Raw genomic sequence first — 25929 nt, 5'->3', positions numbered from 1 at the left:
CTACACCTATGTTCTCATGCCCTAATAGTAACCCTGAAAAATTCTATAATATTGATAAAAACTTTGTTTTATAAAGCTCCCACTTGCCCCACTTCAACCTGTGCCTCACTGTTGGTTGGTTCATCATAATAATTTTCATTTTGTGCCAAAGGTTGCATTCAAGGCAAAGATGTGAGTCACCCTTTGTAAGGCCATAATCTAGCACTGGTGCTCACCAGATACCAATCCCCCAATCTAAATCTGCATCTATAGCAAGCCCCTGCTCAGCCTCTGGTGGCATCGTCCCAACATACGGTTGCCCACAGGACTTTGCGCAAAGGATCATGTCTGGGGTAGGGCTGATTGAGAACTAGGAGCCCACAAGTGCAGGACTGGGAGCTCAACCTGAAGTCAAAAGTCCAGGGTTGGCAACTCGGTGATCCAAACAGAGGGCAGTACGGGAGAGTCTAACATAGGCAAGTCCAGAAAACATAGCCAGAGGTCATGCAATGGTAATCAGTCCAACAAACAAAGCATGTTGCAAGCTGCAGAACAGAGAGCATGCAACTAATTTCATGATTGCCTTTGCTGCTGCAAGCAATGCCTCGGGAAGGAATAAACAGGGTATGCTATACTGCAGATTGCCGGTCAGATAAGCATCTCCTAACAACCTTACTAGAGCAAAGATAGATTGAGTTTGAACCTCTGTAGTTGTAGTTGCATTGGCTGGGACAGAAAAGCCATTCCTTAACTCACCCCTATTTTTGTGTCAATGGAGCACCTAATATAATTGGAAAAAAAGGAATATTGGTGGTAAGACTGGCAACCATTGGCCAAAGGATAAACCAACTACCCCTGTCAAAGCATAAACATATTTCTGTGGGCTAAGGAAAGTGCACCATGTAAAGTGGGCCATGGCACCTTACTGATTGGAGTGTACGGTATAAAGTTGGTTCTTCTAAAGTATTTAATATATTATGTACACCTTTGCACATTTTTTAGCATAAGCTTCCTTTGTAATTGATCAAAACTCTGTGATCAGTTGTTAATTGGGTAGCAATTTATATGGTGCCCAGCAGATATCAATGACAGTGGGTGCTTTGATCAAAATCTAAATTGTTCAGTCTTAGGGCCACTAAATCATCATTTTGTATTGGCACTGGCTGAGAGGCAGGATAAAGGGGTGAGAGGAGGATAAATGAATTAGGAAAAACAAATTAGGGTAAATAAAGGTACCCTACAGAAGAGTTTTTGATGGATAAAGACTTCATCTGTACACTGTGTTTTTATGGTAACCAATAATAGGGCTGTAGAAGACATTTATGAAGAAAACAGTAACATTTCTCTTTTAATAAACAGCTAAAGCTTTATCCTCAAAACCAACACTGAGAATTGAATTTATGGATTTGAAAAAATAAAAAAACTGTTCTGGTACATTGATTTGTTCTCCAAGGTGCTAAATGACACACAGTGTAGACAAAGAGATCCATTTATTGTATGGAAAGCTAAAGTGCTGTGATTCTCTCTGCTTGTCTTGTTTTGAGTTGAAACACTGATGAAAGACTGAATAGGACATTGACCAGTCTGTTATATATTGGCAATTGTAACATTTAAAAAAGAAAGATAAGCAAATTGTTAAAATATGCTTGTTTCTGTTTCCAGCATTGGGGATCAAGGTGGTGCATTGGTTTACCATTGGAAAATACAGAGGAAAGCGGCCATACATTTCTCCATTGTTTATTCTGTAAACCTTTCATCACCACATTACCTTCATATTTCCTAATGTTTACAGCTAATATGATAGCTCTATTGTTCTGAGCTCATTGGGCTTCTTCCTTGGTCATTTGGGATTTGATGGTTCTGAACCAAGAAGTGCCTAAAGAGTTATACTTCACAGAGCAGCTTTCCTGCCATGATGGTCTCTGGTTTCCAGTAGAGAAAGGTAAGTATGACAATGGATTATTATTACACAGTATTTATATAGCGCCAACATGTTACACAGCGGTGTACAAGTCCATAGTCATGTCACTAACTGTCCCTCAAAGGAACTTACAATCTAATGTCCCTACCATAGTCATATGTCTTTAACACGGTCTAAGGTCACTTTTTGGGGGAAGCCAATTAACCTAACTGCATGTTTTTGGATTGTGGGAGGAAACCCACACAAACACGGGGAGAACCTACAAACTCCATGCAGAGAGCGTCCTGGCCGAGATTCAAACTTGGGAACAAAGGCCAGAGTGCTAACCTCTGAGCCACCGTGCTGCCCTAGGTACATTATGAATTCTGGCTTTATGGAGACACCATATGGTATCAGCTTTAACAAAAAAGAAACCTTAGGAGGAACACAAAGTGCATTTTCCTCTTTAAAACTGGATTTTATTTTTTCAGTTAGAAAGGACAGGTTAGGAGATTGTTTAGTTTTTTGGGTTTTTTTTGACTGCAATGTCAATTCAGGACATAATACTAATATAGAGGACAATGGGAGGATCTATGGCACCCACAAGGGAATCTGATGACTGGCACACACTGAAATGCAGGGTAGTGGTACCTCTCCAACTTATGCAAGAGAACAAAGACAGTTTATTTTATTACAAATAGCTTATGGTTGAATTTTTAGGGTTGCTTTAAGCCTTTATATCTGTATGTTTTCCTTTTTGACATTGAATCCTAATAGTCTACCCGTGCTGAGACCTCAGTGCCAAGACCTTCTGTTCCATTCTGAATAGTATTAGCAGGTCACTGATCTATGCCCTCTATTGACAGGAATTTCTGTTTAATTTTCTATTAACAATAAGACAATTCTGGGTTCCATCCACAGTGAAATCATCTTCGTTATCATGTTGCAAATTTCAATTTGCATATTTTCTGCTTATAAGTGGTGTGAGCTGCCTAATATATGTATTGTAACAATAACAAGCACATATGGTTTCAAAGGAAGTTGAGAAAGAATTGCTGCTTTCATACACACTTTAATTGCATTCTATGTGTTTTCTTTCATAAACGTGAATAAAAATACTGCTAATTGGCCTTACTGTACATAATAAGGGAAAAATGAAAATGATCTTCAAAGTTTTCAACTATTTAATCTGCTGTTATCAAAGACAAGTAAACTTTATTGGTGTCACCAAATTAGTGAAGAAGAAAGTGTCTAACGATCCTTAGTCATGAAAAGCTCTAATTGCCAGTGGTATTGCCCATTGTCAAATTCATTTAAATCATGTTTACTAAAAAAAATTCTGTGTTTGAAATCAGGTTGTTACAGTTAAGTAGCCCCCAGTGGCAAGGGTACTTAGTTTGATATCAAGGTTATGACCAGTCACCTGCTCCAGGAAGACTTTTTCTGTATTTGACTATCAACCATGTTTACTTTTCCATGGTAAAAAATAGTTCAAGAATACCCTTACTGTTCAGTTGCTGTGTGTGCCCTGTATTGGGTGAAAACCCCATAGAAGACTAAAAACTTGGGCAGGAGGTTCTGCAACACCTGCAAATTTTAGCTCTTGGAGTTAGGTGGGTATACATCTTGGGTAGTGGAGCATTTCTGTACAACATGCCTTCCATCTGCGGTCCCATCAGATGAAATTCACTTGTTGTAGGAAGGGTTATGGGTTATCTATTTTTTGGTCCATGGGGGTTATGAGGCTACATGATATGTGGTTGTTTATGGCTATATATTATGTGGGTAATGTATGCTTGTTGGAAAGCCTGTGGCACACGTGTTATATGATCATTGGACGCTTGTAAGAGGAATATGGGGCATGTGAGCGGCTTATAAGACTTGTCTTATGTGGTTGGAGGATGATTACGGAAAAGACTGGTGACTGTGACTTATGCAATTAGTGGATCTTTGTGTGAGGGGTTATGTTCTATGTGTTGAGAAGTATTATGGGGTATTTGTACAATTTTTTAGCTTTCTGTTATCATTGCCTGAACATTTACTCTCCTACCTTATTTTACACAAACATGTTAGCTAGTTCACTAGGGGTCTTTAGCAGATTTAGGACATGAGGGGCAATCTGTTTGCTAAATCACCACGTATTATTACCGATTGTCCCTTTTAAACATCTTTTTTTTGCTTGTTTTCACCTTTTTAACCTTTGCCATGCACAATGGTATGCATACATTTAGCCTAGAATGGAGGGAGCACGTGAGAGTGTAATAACACCAAAGAGCCACAGAAAATGTATTGTCATTTTATAATAGGAAATAGTCGGACTATAAACAGGTTTTAATTAATTGAAAATTGCAGATTAAAAAATGTAGAAAATACATTATGCAATGTAAAGCTTGCATTAGATTTTAGTGCTCAGGTTTTTATATACCTAAAGTAGACTTGGTGAATAGGCTGTTCTAATAATCACAAACTGCAATTTAAAATGTCCACATTAAATAGTAAAGAAGGTCACATAATATCTCTGTGTTGTCACTTAAGTAATTATGTAATTTGTGGTAGACATTTATTGTGATTACTTACTTAATTGCTATTTAGCCTAATAAATAATTGTCTAATTGTTAAATTCTTTACCAATTAGAAAAGAGATGTTACACCTGAAATCAGGCTGATTTTGAAGCCACATTTTATATGCACACAAAGCCGACTTTACCCTTTTGAAGTGACTGCTGGATTTCAAAGTAACATTTCCCCTTAAACAAAACTTGCAGAATCCCAGCAATGTTCCATGACTCAATCACGTCCTTTTTATCTTTAGTGCAAAGTTGTCTTTTTTTCATTCCCCTTTCTTCTTTCAAAGACCATCGTCTATCATCTCCTAATCACTGAATACTAAATGGATCACATGCTGCAATCGGATAGGTTTGCTGAATTTTGTGTTCTGTTTTTTTGTGTTTATTTATTATTTTATTATCAGTTGGACCAACTAACACATGAATAAATATTTTATACACCATAAAAATATTGTGTACATTTAAGGAAAATCTCTACACTGCTATTGGAATTAATGGTCTGCTCACTACAATGCACACAATGCTGCCTTCCCTGTACACTATATGCACACCTACCCTACCAATCTGCTTCTATATTTGTTTTATTAGCATAATTATACCTTTAATTGGTATACAATGGGCCATTATTAAGGATGGCTTTATTGCAGCAGTCAATAGTGAATTTTGTCATGGAAAATAATACTTTTACGATGACCTTGACATGCCGTGGCAAGAAGATCCCTCTATGATGGAAGACATTGTTTAGCAGCTAATATTTTCACCTGATTAGTTGGTGGTACTGGAAATTTTGCATTGTGAGCCTTTCCACCATTCATTACAGCCTAAATATGAATGCTCACACAATACAACCTTCTGTACTTTGGGAAAATTTTAATGCCAGGGGTGTGGTGGTGGAACTGGTTGGAAGACTGTTGGATCATGCAATAGTCTGATGGTTATATTGGTCTGCATGCCCAACTGCCCTTCAATATATATGGGGATCTTTAAACATGAGTAGCTCTGAGATTCTATCAAAAATATACATCTACATCATAAATTCATCACTAAGCACAAAATATCAAAATAGGTATCAAACTCGAACAAAGGCCACACATAGACGTGAAGGAACCTTATAATATATTATATATTATATTATTTCTGTGACTTTTTTTTTTTAGCACATTCTATTTCTTTTTTTACAGGATACAACAGAATAAAATCTAAAATGGAAGACTAATGAATAAAAATAGCAAATACTACACTGGAACAGAAAAATTACAGATTTTCAATTCCATATATTAGAGACAAAAAAGAAAGGGAAGCAAGATTTTTATAAGTAATTTGAAAAAGCAAATACCAAAAGAACAAGATTATACAAGTTATACGATGAGAGGTAGATATACTGCCAATGTTGCTTTACAGGGGTCAAAAAATGCAAGGGCCCCACCCTTTTAAATGGGAGAAGGGGGTAACAATGGGGCCAGGTCAAGTTCCTAACTTGTTAATATTTTGAAGAGAGGGCCGTACAACACACCATTTTTCCCAATCTAAAGATTTGGTGAGTTGATTGGCACACCAAATGTACATATGTTATGCATCACAAAATGACTTGCCATATAGAGTATCACAAAGCACTTGGGTCTTTGTGGTGGATTATGTAGAATAAATAGTCCAGCTGTATAAGTGTGGACAGCCCATTCATAATTGATTTTAATGCACAAAGCTACTGGCATGTACACAATATTATTTCAGCCTACATTTGCCAACCTTTAATAAATAATTGGGAGGATGGGGGAAGTGGGTTAAATACAACTGTCATTAAAGTCCAGGTACCTCAAGTATATTCATATATTCTCCAAGGTGGAAATATTTTACAATCCCTGGCAGTAAAAACAAAACCAATTTTTCTACTGACCCAATACTAAGATGGCGGCTTTAATGACTAATACTAAAGGGTAGGCCTTATATTACCAGAATATGTTGAAGCTTGGGGGTTGAGGGCTTGGTATACTATATGGTCAAATGTGTTTGTATAACTGACCATCACATCTGTATGAGCCTGTCAGATGTTCCATTTAATAACCATGTTTATTATTATGGAGCCCCCCCCAACACACACACCTTAACAACTTTCATCTCTCAAACAAGGCTTTTTACAAGATTTTAGTGTGCATCTGTATGACTTAGTGCCCATTCCACCAAAGAAAACATTTGTGAGGATGGGTGCTGATGTTGACTGAAAAGACATATGATGTTTTAACCCAGAGGTGTTTGATAAGGTTGAGGTCAGGGTTCTCTGAAGCCATTCCCCAAAGGAATGACTTTGTATACAGCAAACCTAACAGTAATCTTCACTGGAGCACCTGAATGCAATAGATTAGATTGGAGGGGTATCCTCATGTATTTGACCATATAATGTATTTAGAGATTACCTGTTTCCAATATACACAGATTATTGTAAATGCTATGTCCTGTATGCAGTTCACATATCAGTATGGCTTTATTTAATATATATATATATATATATATATATATATGTATATATAATCTGAATAAAAGAATAGATCTAGTGTTAATGTCTATGATGGGAGCTCCATGCACCATTCTCAGAGGTAGTGACAAAGGCAGCCAGAAGCGTTTGCTTGAATTATAGAGGTCAAGTGAAACCAGAGGCTGTTAACTGAAGCATAACAAGCCATGTTTCACTGGATAGCGATAGTTATTTCTCTTTCTCGTGCAACTGCCAGCTCTCTTGGGCTGGTATGCCACAGGTTAAGGTGGAATATTGTAAGCTCATTTGTTGAATTTGTACTGTTAGGATCTATCTGTCAGCACTGAAAATCATTTGTCATGTGCTTGTTTACTATATACTGAGATTGTTTTTATTTAATAAAGGGAAGTTCTGCTCATTCAGTGTTCTTTGTCAATCAAAATTAAATAAAATGGGAAGGAAAGCTTAAATAATATAGTGAGTAACAGTATAATCAGTTGGGACAGCATTAGTATTCCTTTTGCTGTGGAAAAGCAAAAAACTAAGACCGTTTTTGAAGGGAATGCATGCTATTGGAGTTGAACACTTCCATGGTGTCACAGGACAGGATGGTGGACCTTCTGTGTCACCAGCCTGGTTGGCTAAAATATCCATGGGGTGCAAAATCGAAGCAACAGCCCGATCTTCTCCAGAGTCTCTAGAGGTGAGAATATTGCGCTGCAGGCTGTTGCCAGGTTGCGGCCCCCATGCACGCAGAAGCTGGTAACTGCTGATAGGCGGAAGCAAAGCCGGGTGCAGGAGCGTGGTCAGACAAGCCAGAGGTAAGCAGCAAACAGAAGTAGTCAAGAGAAGGTCATGTGGCAAATGGGAGTCACATGACCAGCAGGTAAGAGAATCCAAAACCAGAAAAACTGCTGGAGCAGAGGCAGCCCCAGTGGTATTCACACTTTTGATTGCTGCTGCTGGCTGAAAAAAATGTGAGGTGGGTGACACAGACACGGGCTCAGATCCCCTGGTCCTATGGGGATCTGTGACAAAAACAGGCCTTTATGTCTTAGAAATCCAACACATCTGGAGCAATCAATACCAATGAAGAATGATCCCTTGAACCTCTGAAATGTGTTGGCTTTTTATGGCATAAGAGTATTATTAAATTAAGCCTCCATTCATGGGAAAGCTGCTTGAGGCGTCATTCCCTCTGCATTGCCTAGACCCTGAATGGGAAAATTTATATAAATTGTAACCCTATTTACTAACATTCACTTTGCAAAATGCCCAGGACTTATTCTTTTAATAAATCATTCCCCATATGTGTATTTAAAGTTATATTATAAATATAAAATAAATTAGGCTACTTTTGTATTACATACATAGCGCACTATGTATCTATACAATGTGTCTATACTATGTGTCTATACGTTCATTGTTTGCACCATAATATCTCCTACTATCACAATCTACCGCCCTCAGGTTATAAAGAAGAAAAGGTATTAATTTTCTATGATAATATTAATGAAATGAACTCTGATCTGAATTAATTATTTTGTACATAGGTATCACATGCAGCTCAGGAAAGGCCACTTCAGCTATTGTAGTGGTGTGACTCTACTATAATGAATACTCTAATCATTTTTATCACAGTCTCTACTTCTCTGATCCAATTTCCAATTTACACTTTTAATACAATATTTAATTAAACTGTGAGTCTACTGTAAATCTTGTCTTAACCTCACATGCTCTTTGTGCATATTGTCTATAACTTTGGGTTTGAAATATTGCTTGAAGAGAGATCCATTATGGAGAGCATTCTGTGAAATATTCTCATATGTTGGTGAATACAAACTAAATTATTGGAACTTGCCAATACGTCTTAGGAGTTTTTTTTATTAATAAATGTTTACTTTATAATCTTCTGAAAAAGATTCTGATATCTGAACTAGCAAAAGTGTGCCTGTTGCAGAAAAGGGCGAGGCTGGGATTATAACCGGCAGTGCTAAAGACGTGTTTTATATACAGGAGTGGAGCCAATGGCCCTGGTTTACTAAAGTAGTAGAGCATGTTCACTTGCAATATAAATTTTCACTTTTCTAAGTGAATCAGATGAAACAGGTGAACCTTTTCCACTTCCTTAGTAAATTACCTGCCAATTTAAAGTTTTCTATGTTCAGGAGAGGATTTCAGGGGTATAAAAATGGCCATTATCTGTAGAAAGGCCGAGTGGAGGGTATATTAGTGCCTAGTATCTGCAGTAGAGGAGTGCTGGAAGACATGATGTCAGGCAATATCTGCAGAAGAGGAGAACTGGAATGTATACTTTCATCAGTGAAGCTGGGTGATTCAGCATATCTGGAATGGATATGGTCCAGGATTAAAAACATTTGCTAACAAAAAGCAAACGACTTTTAGGAAATCCATTCCAGGATTGTTGGATCACCCAGCTTCACTAATGAAAGTGTATCCTCTCCAGTTTTTGAAAGCTTTAATAAACCAGGCCCAATGACTCTGAATTGCAATATCAACATGTCAGCCAGAGAACTGATATTTTTATAATAGAATTGAAGATGGCAGCATCGATCTGACTATTGTGACAGGTTCTCTTACACAACAAAATTTTTCTGAACTCACCTGAGAGTTATCAAAGCAAACTGAAATTTGCAGAAGTTTACAGCTTTCTGTATTCTACTAAATCAAAACCATTCTTATTACAAAAAAAACTTATTCTGACAATATTTGTCCTGTGTGCTACTTGCCGTAAATTAGGATCAAACCTTTAAATGTGCGTTTTGCATTTTGCACACATAAGAACATGCGAAGATTCAGTAAAAACATATTAGCAAAAAAAAAAGTGGCTAGCCACTTTTAATAAAACTTTGACGCATAATATAGATATATGTGTGCTTTTTTTATTATTGTTTATAAAACATTTGCCTCATTACTGCTGTCAGTCCAAAACAGAAATACAAACTATGTTAACTTGAAAGGTCGTAGTAGTTCTTCACTAAATTTCATGAAATTTTTACAAAATTGCTATGGTTACCAAAACTTTTTTCTTTTTTGCTCAGATGATTATTTTTATCAAAGCAATTTTAGGCAGCCAGCAATCAGACCTTTTATAAGACGTCAAATAACAGAAATAATGTAAAAGTGCGTTACAGGGGGTTAAACCAGTAATCTCGGATAGTCAAATCCCATATTAAAAAAACATGCCAAATGTTCTTAGATATTAGTAGGTACTTTTTTTTCCTTTAAGCTTGTTTCTGTAGCAAAAACTACATATACTTTGGTAATGCCGAACTATAAATAAATATGTATATATTTATATATATATATATATATATATATATATATATATCAGAATATATATAATAGCGGTATAAATGAGCATTTGTTAGAAGCTGCTGAATGTACTCAGAGAATCTTACTGAATCTGGCTAATAATAGTATTTTATAAAACACTGATGACGGTAAACTGAGCCTTCATATTTTCTAGAGACATCCATTCACAAACTGTACAATGTCTGATCGTGTTGCATTGTTTCCTCATAGCCAAAGGAATGAAATATATGTTCCATCAAGTGGGAGAGCTGCACTTTGACCAATCCTGTCTTCGGGTGACAATTACCAGTGTAAACATTTGTATAATGTATTTCATTTGATGGGCTTGTTTATTATTATTAAACTGTATTTATATAGAGCTGACATATTACACAGCGCTGTACAAAGTCCATAGTCATGTCACTAGCTGTCCCTCAAATGAGCTCACAACCTAATGCCCTTACCATAGTCATATTGTTTAAATACAGTCTAAGGTCAATTATTTGGGGGAAAGCCAATTAACCCAACTGCATGTTTTTGTGTGAGGAAAACAGAGTATCCAGAGGAAACCCACGCAAACAGGGAGAACATGCAAACTCCATGCAGATAGTGCCCTGGCTGGGATTTGAACCTGGGACCAAGCACTGGAAAGGCCAGAATGCTAACCACTGAGCCACCTGCTTGGTTAGTTTGCATTTTACTTTCTGTGTGACAGCACTAATGATAAAAAGAAAAGTTACAGTAAGTGGTTTGTAGCTCGGCCAGACACTATAGCTGAGATGTACAATGAGGAAATTATCTAGTATAAGCTGGAAAAGAGAGACTGAGAGAATACTTACTAAGGATCAGGCAGTGACAAAAAAATTAAATAAATTTATCTGTGCTAGCTTATATCTGGCTTCCCAGGAATAAAATGTATATACATGCATTTATACACTGATATGTTCTGGAATTTCTTGGAGAATCAAATTTTATAAATGAAAGTGAAAATTAAAAAAAAAGTAGAAAAATGGCAATATAAAAAAAAAATAGAAGAACATCAAGCATAGTGATGCAGGACATTTGAGGCACTGAGATCTACCTGGTGCTCAGCACGGCTCAGTTCTTCTAGGGTCCCAGCCTTGACTTTCATTTTCTTCACTGTAAGTTTAGTATTGGGTACAAAGATGTACCCCTGGAGCCCAACACATATAAACAAAAAAATAAAAACAAACCTTTTGCCCTGGGGAAAGCAAAACTCATAGGTATTAAGCTGCATAATTGGCCCTTTTTACAGCACCACTGAAGTCTTCTTTTTTATGCTGATTCACAGTGATGGAGAGGGATGTACATCCCTGTACCCTGCAACATCTATCAAAAACACCACTTTATTGGGGAAAAACTATACTGCTTAGTTTCAGCCACAAAAGAAATAACAATAAAAAAATAAGAGGCCTACTTCAGCCTATTGGTGTGAAATGTCCTCAATCCATCAGCATGAGCCCCACGGTAAGGGTAAGTCCAAACTAGGTCTCTTGTAAAGGTCCAATCCCCCAGCCTGCGGTTTCCACAGTCCGGCAAACAAACAAAGAGGTCCACATCCACAGGACAGCATCAACAGCAACGTCCTCCAGTGTGATTCCCCACAAGCTCATTTACAGGCCACTTCCTGCTCAGCCTGGATCCCTCTGGCTCTCTCTCAGCATGGATCCCTCTGGCTCTCCCCAGCCTCTGACTGCTCCCTCTCAGCCTGGATCCCTCTGGCTCTCTCTCAGCCTGGATCCCTCTGGCTCTCTCCAGCCTCTGACTGCTCCCTCTCAGCCTGGATCCCTCTGGCTCTCTCTCAGCCTGGGTTCCTCTGGCTCTCTCCAGCCTCTGACTGCTCCCTCTCCGCCTGGATCCCTCTGGCTGATTACTTCCTACTCACCTTGCACCTGACTGCAGGTCCATTTAGCCCAGTCAGGATTGGGTTGGGCCAAGAAACCCACCCTTTCACTCCTTTGGCCGGCTCCAGGGCCCCAAAGTACCTGGTTTCTTCCTAGTAACCAATTAACACTCTCTTTCCCTGGAGCCTTTTTAACACTTTCCCTGACCTTTTAGAGACACGCTATCACAATATATATATATATATATATATATATATATATATATATATTTATATATCTACACAATGGAATTAAAAAGTGTACACACTCCTGTTAAAATGTTAGGTTTTTGTGATGTAAACATAAGACCAGAATAAATCCTTTTCAAACATTTCCCACCTTTAATATGACCTATAACTTTTCAATTAAAAAACAAACATCTGTTAGAGGACAAATAGAAAATTTAAAATAGGTTGTTTTAATAAGTTAAATACTTGGCAATATTTGCCTGCTCCAAATATGTCAGATTGTGATGAAATCTCTTGAGCACAGCCCTCTTCAGATCAACCCACAGGTTTTCTATTGGATCTAAGTCATGGCTCTGGCTGGGCCATTCCAAAACTTTAATTTGCTTCTGGAGAAGCCCTTCTTTTGTTGATTTGGATTGTATGCTTGGTGTCATTGTCCTGTTGAAAGGTAAAATTCATCTTCATCATCAGCTCTCTGTCAGACGCCTGAAGGTTTTGGGCCAAAAGTGACTGGTACTTGGAACTGTTCATAATTCCCTCCAGCTTGATTTAATCCCCAGTTCCAGCTGAAGAAAAGCAACTCCAAAGCATTAAACTGTCACCACCATACGTCAACATGGGAATGGTGTTAAAAGAAACTATTGTTTATTATTATTTATGTATATATATATTATTTATGTTATTTATTATAATACCACATATAAATAATTGTAGAATTATTGTCAACTTCAGTGATCTACATAAATTTACCTGGAGCATCTGGGTTTCAATGACCTTTGGTCCCATAAAGTTTTTCTACTTTTTTACTATAACTCATGATCAGCAATCAAACATTGGGTACATTTCTAATTGCTTTGAGTACTAGGGTAGCATTACTCACATGCAAACTGAAGTGTAGCCTCTCTACTTAGAACTCTGCCCAAGGTGTTTGATGCTATGCACTGGTATTGACCAGCATCCTTCACCTCATTTGGACTGCTGATGATTAAATTTCCATCTATTAGAGTGTAGCGATAATCACTTTCCAAGTCTATTTCTGTTCCATTGCGAAGCCATCTTGAAAAGAAAAAAAAAATATGGAAAAATGAAAAATAATGCTTAGGAGCTTTAAATGAAATAAAAAAACAGCATTTTTATATAGCTAACAATAGAAATGATCATGCATAAAAGTGAGCACATTCAGAGCAAAGCATTATGAATGAAAATGGTGGTGATAAATATAATTAGCAAGTAAAATCCATTGTCTGTGGTTGTAATAAAAGAAGTAAAATCTACTCTACACTCATCTAGTTCATAGGTCAGGGAGATTTGTATTAGAATGGATTACAAACATTTTGGGGGGCTTTAGGTTTACACAATGCTAATCACACACATAATCAATTTTGAGAAACTAAAAAAACGAATTGCATTTAATTGGATTGGTTACATCAATCTGGCACCCATGATTTTAATTAATTACTGCTTATGATTGGCTATGGGGGCTAGCGGGGTGGACAATAATCATTATATACTTTGGACTTGGCCATATTTGAGTTCTTTTAGCAATAAACAATGGCATAGTCGCCATTTATGGCAGATTGCTGTAGACGCTTCAGTTCAGTTCACTTTTTCCAATTTCCAAATGTATACCAAGCATTGTAGACTAAGGGCCCATTCACACATGTATATGGTTCATATAATCAAACAGGCAGGATAAAGGAGGATGTTTTTCACATTTATTTTAGTTGTATGGGGTTATTATGGAGTATGGGGATTTCTAATCCTTTAGTGTTATTTAAATTACTAGTAAATTCTGATTGGTTGAAATAGCTTACTGCACCTATAAATATAAGAAACCTATGATAAGTAAGCCACAAAGTCTTTATTAATGTGTGATGGTGTTCTGTTTTACAAAATGGTCCACTTATATCATTGTGTATCAGTGAGAGAGTATTATACATTCTAAGATCATGCTGAATGAATGAAAATTGTTGGCGGATGTTTGTGGTTGACTATTGCTGCATTCAAACTTTAGACTATGTACATACAGCGCTGTTCTGCTCTATGGAGTGGGGAGGGGGAGAACGAGCAGGTGGCACCCCGCTGCAGTCATTTATCATTTATTGTTCATAGATCCACTAGGACGGATCCATGAACGGCATTGGACGAGCACTGTACACACGTCAGATTCTTGTCCAATACTAGCCCTGCAATAATGGGATGAGAATCATCTGACGTGTGGAAGTAGCTTTAGCTGCAATCTTAGCTGCAGGACTGTTCCAATTTATATATTGGTGTCCACACCTTGTGCCCTACAGAATTTCTTACCAGGTAACTGGTAGGACACAAATTACACCATGCAAAGCATGCTTACGTGTTTTCTTACAGCAAGAAAGTGTCCTCCTCATTGCTGCAGGAATAGTGGCTGCTATGCACATATGAGCTCTATAATAAAGCTATACCAGTATAAATGAATATTTGATAATTATTCTAGTTAAGGGCTTTATGTACAAAATCGCATACAAATCCATTAGACAAATTTGGTTCTATTCCATGTTTGGTTTTTAGTAAGCACAACAAAATGTAGGCCTACACTTAAGTTTAGTTGGTTTAAACCAATCATATATTGAGGTGCATATGTGTATTTTCATATCAGAATTGAATATTGTTAAAAAAAGTATCTGAAATAATTGAAAGATCTGTTCAGTTCACCAATCATAAAACCAAGTGGCAGCCAGATACTATTTAACAGCTCCAGCATACCATACATTTCTTTATTTCTCATCCTGCCATAAGCCCTGATAAAGAGGGCCCAATGTATTTTTGTGATTTTATCATGATGAATAAAAATTACAAGACTTGTTAAACCAATATTGTCAGCCTCATGCTTATGCTTTGACAATTTAAAAAAACAGGAAGATTTTGGAGCCCATAGTTTGACCTTCTCCTTAATAACAGTGAAAAAAAAAAAACAATAAACGTACAGTTATGGGGATTGTTGCATGGATAATTGTGAATGGTACATGCAGGTAAACCAAATAATTCCTTTGCATTTACAAAATGGATAGGGGATGGAGATGATGATGCATAACTAATGGCAACTACATGACTTTACTGCAATGGAACATTCATAGTCCATATTTGTACCTATAACTTGGGCCAGGAAATCCTCTCGCCTCACAATTAAGTGCCACTTTCTTCTCTCCAGAATCCATGGGGAATATTACATTCTCTGGCTCTTGGACAAACACTGGTCCATAATCCACACTCTCTGAAAAAGTTAAAATCTACCAGTTAAAACACAAATACTGCTTGGTACTTTCACTACAACATTGATCAGGGTAGATACAAATGGAGTTGCACTGATTAAACATGACAGAGAAAACAAACTTTAAAGTTTGGTACAAATTACAGCTTTGATCACAGTCATTATTTTTTTTCCCAAAAAAAAAAAAAGAAAAAATGCTACTCTTTAGATCTTATTTTTTTCCTAGCCGACTTTGATGTTCATCAAGTTGAGATTATTATATTGAATCTTGAAATGAAGCATGAAGCTACAACTCAGCAGTTATGAGCGCTGATATCTGTTAATATACCTTTCTCAGACGTCACACTGCTGGTGGATGGTGTTTGCACATGTTGGTTAATTTACAGATAATTAAAAAAGAGTTCCAGCCAAAAAAAAAAATCAAAACAAAACAAAAAAAAACAGATGCAAAACATTAATAGTATATTAAACCAAAAGTGTAATCTAAAAGGTATATGGCCATTGGGCTGCCAAGATGAGAGGCTTCAAGGAACTGGTCTTCACTTCTCACAAATCATGGGATCGTAGACAAAGAAGGAAGATATTTTTAATTATTTTTAAACTGCTTAGAGATTTTCAATCAAAATTTTTAGTTCTGAAAATATTTTTTTTGTTGCTATTTTAGATACATGAGAAGCCTGATGTAGTATTTTTTAACATTACTGCTTTTATTTTCCTGATCCTTTTTCATGTGAATTATGGGGACATGTAGTGGAAAAGAACAGTACACATGTCTTATCTATCATGTTTCTGGATGTACATGCTTGAAAATAAACTATTACAATACAAAGTGCACTAGGATATGCAATGGTTCAGAATTTACCCATATTAAAGTCTGCCATTGTCCAAATTTAGCATGGTGTTCCCATGCTTAAAAAAACAGCAAATATATCTTGAAGAACAGCAAGTTTTGAAGAAAATCCAATACTATATTATACAACACTATAGAATTATATACCACAAATGTTTCCTCCTTTTGGTTTGGATAGAGTAGTTTCCTGTTGACTGCATCCCATTGGATACCCCCTTTGAAATTGTTTATAGTCTCCCTTAGGCTAAGCATGGTAATGGAAGGCACTTTTATCAGCTGTTAGTACTGAAACACCTAAAAGACTGGAATAGTGAAATATTGGGGTTGCCGCCCCATTCCTGGGGGAGTGCAGTAATTTTCTGTACTTTCCAGAATAGATTTCTCCAATTTGAGTTATGGTGAGACTGAGATCAGATATGAGCTGAATTCTGCATTTGGGAGGTACGGATATCTTCGGATGGGTGTGATGGATGTTTGGTCCTTGATCTAAGAAGATTTGTTTATTTAATGAAGTAAAGCAGCAAAAACCAACACCTTGGGAGAAAGATTTACCAATAGATTTCAGGTTGTTCACTTAGGAATTGAATGATCAGTCTGCATAGGATAATTCATTTAGCCCAATGAATGAGATGATAAATGATTTTGCAGGAAATTGTGTGCAAGAAAATGTGAAATAATAATTTTTGCTTTCACATGATTGGATGGCTGAAGTCAACAGAGCTTCCACCTTATCAACTTTGAACAAGGAAACAAAACCTTACAGAATAAAGTTCTTTACTAAATCAATGTCTATGTGTGGATATTCTTTTTTATTTTGTGTACTGTGTTTGAGATAAGTATCTCTGTGTGATCGCTTTTCAGCCTTTTGGCTAGGATGAAGCATAATATTTGTTCCTATTAGTGTTCATGGAGGAGTGGAAACAACATGATTGTCGTTAAACTTAAGGATGGTTATGGTTAAGTACCGCCTGACATGATGAGGGACCAGAAATATTTCTCTGTAAGGGTGGTTAGACCGAGGACCTAGTCCCCTCTGGAAGGTAAGAGTTGGAGGAGGCCAGGGGTTCCTCAGAGAAGGAGCATCCAGACGGACCCACATCGGACTGGTAGGAAACGAGAATCTAATAGCCTGGTCAGAGAAAGAGAAGTGTGGAGGCTATGGTGTTTCATCCCCTTTAAAGGGAGCTCCCAACATTGGTGGGCTGGATACAGATAGCTCAAAAAATAAATAAATAAACTTACCTTCAATCCCGCCGGGCAGTCCGATCCCTCTGGGGGTGTCCTGCATCGGGTCCCATGTTGTCCCGGCATCAGTCCCGGAGCCGGTGCTCCAGGCGCCACCATCTTCCCTTCTTTTTCCTGTTCTTCATCCAACGTCACCTGACCCAGGCTCCCAATCAGATGACGTAGGATGAAAAAAAAAAATTTGCTGATCTCACTGCGCACATGTGAGAGCACCCAACAGCCTCCCAGGATGCCTGGTGTAGGTATCCGGGAGGCTTTGCGCTCTCATTCATTCTCGACCACCTAGGCGATCGAGAATTGGGGGGGGGGGGGGGCGGTGCTGCACCTAAAGGGTGTTGCACCTACAAAAAAAAAAAAAACCAACAGAATTATAACCAAACATAAAAGGGTTGTCTACCCTTTTATGTAAAGTGAAAATTCTGAGCTTAGGTACACTTTAACCTTTGGCTAGGACAATAGCCATAGATATTTAGGTGAGAATTAGTGAGAATTAGGCTCTAGGGTCAAACCTCCTTGTAGACACGCAGATTTGCCTTTCTTCTGGAAGTTACTGACTGTCTGTATATTTCATCTAAGTGAATATAGGACTGAGATCTCCAAACAGACCTGGAGGAAACTGGCAGGTGGTCATCTTACTAATTCTAAAGCTACGTACACACGTCCAATGGTTCTCACCCGATAATCGGCTCAGGGCCGATATCGGGCGAGAATCTGGCGTGTATAAAGTGCCTGTCATCCATCGTCCGAAAGACCGTCTTCACGGATCCACGTACGATGGACGAATATTGATCCTAATGCAAGGGAAGGGAAAGAGCGCACAGCAGGGTGCCTCATTCGCTCTCCCCTCTCCATAGAGCAGAATGGTGCTATATATACAGCATTTGTTCATGCATCCAGTGCTAGTTGTCGGATTTGTTCATGCGTCCAGTGCTAGTTGTCGGAAAGGACTGTGAAAGATCCTTTCCAATGACTAATATTGCACGTGTGTATGCAGGTTTAGTCATCAGAGGTGATAAGAGAGTTGCAGTTCTGTGCTCTATTCAGGAGGCCTCTTTAACAAAATGAAGAATAAGTAATTTGTCTTAAACATCTGAAATTGTGAAGGCCAACCAATCAGTGTCCAAATAAAAGCCTTTTGCTGATTGCAGAGCTATGGTGGGTGGGTTTATGTCCAACAACTGCAATAAAAACACTGCTTCTATACAGAGAGCAAGGATATTTCTCTGCAGCATGCTACAAGAGAATGTGGCTGTTTAATGCACCTGGAATGTATTTAGCTGTTTTAAAACTCAAGGCTCAACTGGGCTTTAAACAGGGTTGGATGAGAGCTGATGTCACATTGTTACCCACAGAAGAGACCTCACAGGAGTTATAACCCTTCCCCCATATTATCCAAATCTAAAAATAAAAGCTTTCAACTTTAAATACAAAAGGCCCAGAAAACATACTTTTCATTCCTGATTGCTCAGCAATAGAAAACATAAATTAAAAAAGTAGAAAAAAAAATTGTGCAGTGTCTCACTCTGCTTTTCACTTCTGTAATATTACCTCTCATGTGACAAATTCCCTTTAAATTCAGATCGTATATCCATTTAATCTCTTTGGCTACAGCTCACATATAAACATAGTGATTTCAACCACTGTAACTGCATCCATCACAATGTATCTTTTCTATAATTACAGTGACTTGTAAGTGGACGTAAAAATGTAACAATATAATATGCAATACGCCAGCCCTGTCACCTGGAGATTAAAAAGAGATTTCTTGCCATGTAACAGGCTGGCTATGTTCTGAAATAGATATTTATTGCTGTTTACAACATGGAATTTTAAAGCACTTAAAGGCTCATTGAAGAAACAAGCGCTATGGTTTCCATTACTTTTCTGAAAGCTACAAGGCCACTTCACTGTGGAGACAAATAAAAGATACAGTGGTGCTTGGTGTGGAAAATATCAGCCTACCGATACTGTAAGGTTACTCATTACCACTTTCATAAATAGAAAAATTAGGAAGAACATATTTCCCTTAAAGAATCTGTCCATTTAAATCTGAAGAATTGGGCTTCTTTCAGACATGCGGTTCAAAACTATGTGGCAAGCCATTCCTGGGCACCCTTGTTTCATCTGGGTGCTATTCCAAAAGTCAATTGCCCCATCTTATAGTTGGGAGTGGTTGCAGACAGGGGGGAAAGCAAGTGCATGGCCAGATGCAACCTTTCAGGAACCTTGGTACAGCCCCTTCACAAGACAAGCATAACCAGGTGCAAACGCTTGCACAAAGTGGTTCCCACTTCTGCCCTCACTCTATATATGGGCACGTGTTCTAGTCTTTCGCATTTTTTTCACATCCATTGGTTGAATTGCAGCCACAAACGTATCTCTTCTATATCAGAGGAATTCTCTCTAGGACCAATCCAACAGCCTTTTCAGGTACTATGCTCATTTGTAAACTTTACCTTTACCTAAACGGTTCCCTCAGCATACATATAACTTTGTGATTAATTTACAATATTTTTATAGGCTTGCATCCCCATTTGGGAGTCATTTGAGTCCCTTGCTCTCGCCGTGATACATATACAAGCATATATTTGATCAGTAAAAATCTTAACACGTGAGTCTATTACGTGTGATTTCCTACATTCTCCCCTTTCTTTTTTACTCTTCTCTTACTATATATAAGGGTTGTCACCTGAAATTGATTCATTCCAAGCACCATCTATATTCCCTACTCTTGTTCCTCATATTGGATTGTTATTTTTTGTAGATATCATTTTCTGGATATTAGTTATGTTCACTTTACTGTATTGCTATACTATATATGCACAATAGTGTATTATGACTAGTTTTTTTCATGTTATCATGAGATGATTTATTATATGACTATATTTTTTCTGTATTAATATTATTTTTATGAGAACTATTGTCTACATTACACTTCAATGTACCATCAAACGCTACAATACCCCTGAGGAAGCTCCTAGTGGGCAAAACGCGTTTGGTATTTTCTGGAACATTTGACCACCACAGATCTCCGGGTCTCTTTCTGGATTTCTGGACCACTGACTATTTACCTATGTTTAGTTGTTGATTGTATAGTGCCATCCTATCATGGCTCCATATTAAGATAACTTACAATGCTAAGGATCTTGAATGATTTATACTGTATTTTTGAGAAGCAATTTATCATAAATACAAAAATATTGCCTGCTAACACCTCGCTGCTCTGTCCCCATTCATTTACATTTATATAATTTGAGATTGGTAAGCAAGTTTATGTCTAACCAATTGGGAGATACGTTTTTACTGGTCTCTGTTTTGCTGCTACATTATATCTAAATACCTGCAGCAATATTTCCACTAGAACCAAAGAATGACCGGCACTGTTACTATTTAGGACCCAGGAAGTGTCCAACAAAATGCAACTACTATTGTTAGAGTGAAGGCATAGTCTGTTAGGTTACAACCTACATTTTGACTAAACTCATAAACTTAGCTACCTCCACTTTTTATCATATAATGTTACCCATGCCACAGGTTCATTTTTTGTCCTAGTCTTAACAGATAAATTTGTTGACTTTCCTCTTCAGGATTTAGAAGCCAGAAGATAAAAGCACAATTAACAGCTGAAAACAGAAAAAGAAGGCTTAATAAAAGCTTAAAAGTTAAGCTTTTTTTTCCTTTTTATTGTTTGGACTCTCATAAAGGCACCACAAAATGTGTACTGCTAATGGCGATAAATAATTCTGCAGTGTGAGTTCACACTTGTTGGGTGCCGGTAATTACATGACTATCCATATTCAATCTACAGTTACCTTTCTTGAGGTGCTGACTCTTCAAGGTCTTTCAATTAACCTATTTTACTGCAAAATGAGCCAGTCTAATCCCTAGTCAGTTTTTGAGAACTTTGAAACAGAGCTTGCAGTGCATGGACAACTCTTTTTAAAGTAGTTCAGGCATTAAATTCAGTCAGACTTTCCTGCATCCAATTACCTTTTTGAATTCCTTACCACACCAGAGACTGTAATGTAGAAAAAAATGTGCTTTATCACCCCTCTCAAACTCACTGCCAAATGAGGAAAGAAAATTATATCTCATGATATAACCAAGGGATGTTTACTGCAGATCTCAGATATATCTATGTCACCCATTCTCAACCAGGGTTCCTCCAGAGGCTGTTAGGGGTTCCTTGGGCTGTGGCTGGATGACTTCCCATGAAATGGAGCTTTCATAGCTCTGAAGACTCAACTAATCCCACTATGGTAAAAAGGTTGAGAAATGCAGATTTATGATCTGCAGATGACCAATGAGATGATCACCAAATCCAGGTAGTTAGGACAGGAATGGAGATCGATATATATCTGTGAGCACCCCCTAGACAAAGGGGGAAAATTTAAATGTGTGGCTTTTTTTTGTCAGTTAAATATGTCAGCTTTTGGCAGTAAAAGTGTTTTAGCTGAACAAGCTACCAGTTTCTACCCCAACCATTTATCACACCTGAAGAAGAATCCATCTTACCATAAAGAAAAGGTATGACTGGTATCAGAACTCAACTAAACCGACTAACCCCCAAACCCAACCCTGAGGGCTGACTAACCCAACCCTTCTTGCAGATATTAATTGCAAAACTAAACTAAAAAAAACTCCCCTTTAATTCCATATATTCCTTGATCCTGCTGGAGATATCCTCCATTGTGTCCCATGCCAACCTGGAATCCTCTTTCATCTCGCTGTAGATGAAGTGCCGGGCACCACTATTTTGGACCGTCTTCTTCCTTGTTCTGGCTGCATCACCCGATCTCACACTGCCCATCTGTAAAGGGGGAAAAAAGAGTGCCGATCTCATTGCACATGCGTGGCATCAGCATTCTTTCCCCTCAATATAGGATAATGCAGAGATCAGGCAGGCGCAGAGGGAGCAGCATGGAGCCTCCTCGGGTGCATGACGTAGGTATCCCAGGAGGCTCTGCGCTCCCATTCTGTCTTCGCTGTGGAACCTTTTCGCACCTCTTGTTGCATTCTCCAACCTGATATCAATTAAAAAATTAAGCAAAGCCCTCTTCTTTGGTACCCATCTGGGGTAACCATAAATCACACTCACAGGATCCTAATATAATTTTTTATGGAAAAATATTCCACAATACAATTAGACCATATCTGTATGTATGGTTTCCATCCAATGTATATAGTTATAGCTTAAAAAAAGACTAAAAGGGAATATTCCTTAAATGTTCACTGGGTAATTAAAAAAATCAAAGTCAAATCCCCCCTTAAAATTCACTCTTGCATTTCCTATTCAGTATCTGAGGTCCCAGCTTTTTATCTTCTACACTTAAGCTCCATCTCACTGAAACTATATTGAAAATCAGTGCTCATTTGATAAAATCAGCCAAATCTTGCATCCTTCTGCAAACCTCTTTTAGTGGGGATGTGGCTGAAGAACTCATGATAGACATACATGCAACTCAGCAAATTTAACATTTCCTGGTTCTATTGCCATCAGTTTTTATACTCCTCAGAATATGGAAGCAACCTGGACCCTTGAAATGAACTACAGTACCTCTCTATGGAATGTAAAGAAATTTTTACTGTGTCATGTTTCCTGATTGTATGCAAGAACTGACTTTTCTGAACCCTGAGCCATCATGGCCTCCCAATAAAGGGGGTCACCCTTGCTCATGTTCATGTGTCTATCTCATTAGACATATCACTTTGGTATTAAGTTTGAAGACACACTGATGTTATCTAACCTGCCACACAATGTTTCTGCAATCCCTGTTTACTGTTGTTCAACATCCCTACCTCATTCACCTTACCCGTTTACTATTGTTTCCTTTAGGTTGTTACTGTATGTGTTTTATATTTGAGAAAATAAAAATAAAGAATGATAAAAAAAAATTACTCTTTTTGAACCTTCACTTTCTATTTAAAACCAAATAATCCATGGCCAGCTTGAATGTTCAAGAAAAATAGTGTATGGTGAGTGGAGAGTCTTTTACAGGGCAACATTTAAATAACACAACACGCTTTGGATTCCAGAATGTGTTATTTTTTTTTTTTTCAGTTTTTAAAAAATAAATGCCTGCCTACTCTCACTGCCATCAATTCTCCAGGGCAAAACACAGAAGAAATATGCCCCATAACCCAAGCAATACATTTTATGAGTTTGTAGGTCTCCCTGGTAAGTGAATACCAGCCCTTACCTCCAATGGGTTGAATTGTGAAGTTCCTCCATTTTCTGGGGTAAATTATATAATCTCATATGTGAAAACAGTATGTATATTTAACTTCCAAATCCTAATATATATATAATTGAGTTAATATTGAAAAATGTAGAGCAGCAAAATTTAAAACTTAAATAAACATTGACTTTAAACATCAAGTCAATCTGTTCTAGAACAGTGTAATTAAAAGCCTTCTTCATGCCAAATACAGTATCTGGCTCAAAACGAGAAATGTCAAGTGCCTCTTTGTAAATTCTCGAGAGTTTCCATTTTATCTACACTCACACAGACTGTAACAAGTTCCACTTGCATTATGTAGGTTGTAGTACTTAGGTTCCAACAGCCTTTCATTCTAAATATTTCCCCCAAGCTTTGCTATAAATTGATATCGAACTGACATAGTACAAGTTCTGTATATCTAAACAGGTCTCCGAGGCATACTCTAGCAATAACTTCTCCAACATGCAAGCAAAACAAGGCAATATTCTTCAAAAATACAGAATGATAAGGAAAAAAAAGTACTACCATTTGCCAAGCTGGAGCCATTCCCTTGTGCTTTATATTGAGTGAAAATAAAACTTATAATCAGAAATGTTGATGACAAGATTAGATTTACCATCTCTGACTGTTGGATTAAAAAATAGAATAGTTTTCTGTATTATATAACTGTCACAGAATAATAAACCATTTTATAAACCCATTCTGTAGCTGTTGTGATTTTACATCATAATGTAGTAATTTAGTTTGTGAACATGGTAATAGTAAACTTATCTGGTAACAGATAATATGGAGTTTGCTCCAATTTTTTTAAAAAATTGAGTTTTACTCTGATCACTGGGGGAGAAGAGACTGGAGAATTATGTATTCCTGCATGCAGCAGAATGATCAAATCTTCTCAGCATAGATAAAGTCTCTTGTCTGGAATGGCCCACGAATGGCCTTTTAAATGATAAACTGAAAGGTCTACCTAATGGCGAGCAAAACTTTCAACTCATCTGAGCTGTCATGTGCTGGCTCACTGATTGCTTTTACTACTTGACTTGAAGTTTAGAATTTCTATTTAAATTTCCTATAATTTGCTGGCTGTCAGCTATTACCCAGGCTTCCTACTTTCCTGGAGTTGTACGGCACCATGAGACCTTTTGGCTCTTACATTTCACTTACATGCCATGAAATAACAGCTACCTTTTATCAAACTAGTCATTTAGGGTAATTCTAATTGAATCCATCACACAAAGTTTGATTACTCATAATGAGCACGGCTGTCATGTTTTGGAAAGAACATTCTTATTCCCATCTTGAGCTGTCTGATCTCTAGACTCAAAACTGACAGCATTGCGAGGGCTGCCAGATATGTCTCTTTTTTCTGAAGTTTATAATAAACTGGTTGAACATATTAAATATTAATTGTGCAGATCACCCGGGTGAGGGTTGGAACCTGAGGATGGTTTGACATTTGTCAAAAAATGTTTTGTGTTTCTTGTGTGTATATATATATGTATATATATATAGTAGAATGTGCTGCTTGGGGTGCATTGATTTGACCGCTTGATCTTATGAAAGAGAATAGTTTATTTACAGATTAGGATATAAATAAAGACTATTTATAAGGAAGAGAAGGAATTAAAGGGTACGTAGGAAAGGAATGGGGGAACAAAGGGGTCTAGCTAGCTCTCTACCTGGAATGTGGGTATTCTCGCTCTCAAAACCACACAAGACAAGGATTTCTCTCCTTGAACCATACCTATCTGCAAGTCCAGAGCAAATGGCATTGATGGCCCATCATTAGTGAAGTCTTGTTTAAAAGATCACAAAGTTCATCACTGTCCTAGGATTGTGATCTCTATCACAGACCCTTGCCCCCTCTAGAAGTACTGAAGCAATAGTAAATTGTTTTTGGTAGGAAATACTACCAGGTGGTCAAACAGGCCAATGTGTTAATGATCCTCCAACATGTCCTCTCATGTCTCTGCTCAGCAATCCTTTGATGGTTGTTTTAGGGTCTGTATCTATCTTAGCAGACAATGATGTTTCATGTAGTCT

At 37.6% G+C, this 25929-nt stretch overlaps 1 protein-coding gene across 1 annotated transcript in view; it reads right to left on the bottom strand.

Annotated features, from left to right (window-relative positions):
- CNTN5 (contactin 5) overlaps positions 1–25929 on the bottom strand; it is a 790266-nt gene that overhangs the window by 234622 nt on the left and 529715 nt on the right. Inside the window, exons 7-8 of the mRNA XM_072402864.1 lie at positions 15450–15573; positions 13204–13379 (exon numbers count right to left, since the gene is read on the bottom strand). Coding sequence (XP_072258965.1) covers positions 13204–13379; positions 15450–15573 — 300 coding nt within the window. The remainder of the gene's footprint in view (positions 1–13203; positions 13380–15449; positions 15574–25929) is intronic.

This window comes from Pyxicephalus adspersus, chromosome 1 (genome assembly GCF_032062135.1).
Source record: "Pyxicephalus adspersus chromosome 1, UCB_Pads_2.0, whole genome shotgun sequence".
NCBI classification, from domain to species: Eukaryota; Metazoa; Chordata; class Amphibia; order Anura; family Pyxicephalidae; genus Pyxicephalus; species Pyxicephalus adspersus.
This window is presented reverse-complemented; position numbering and strand designations above follow the sequence as displayed.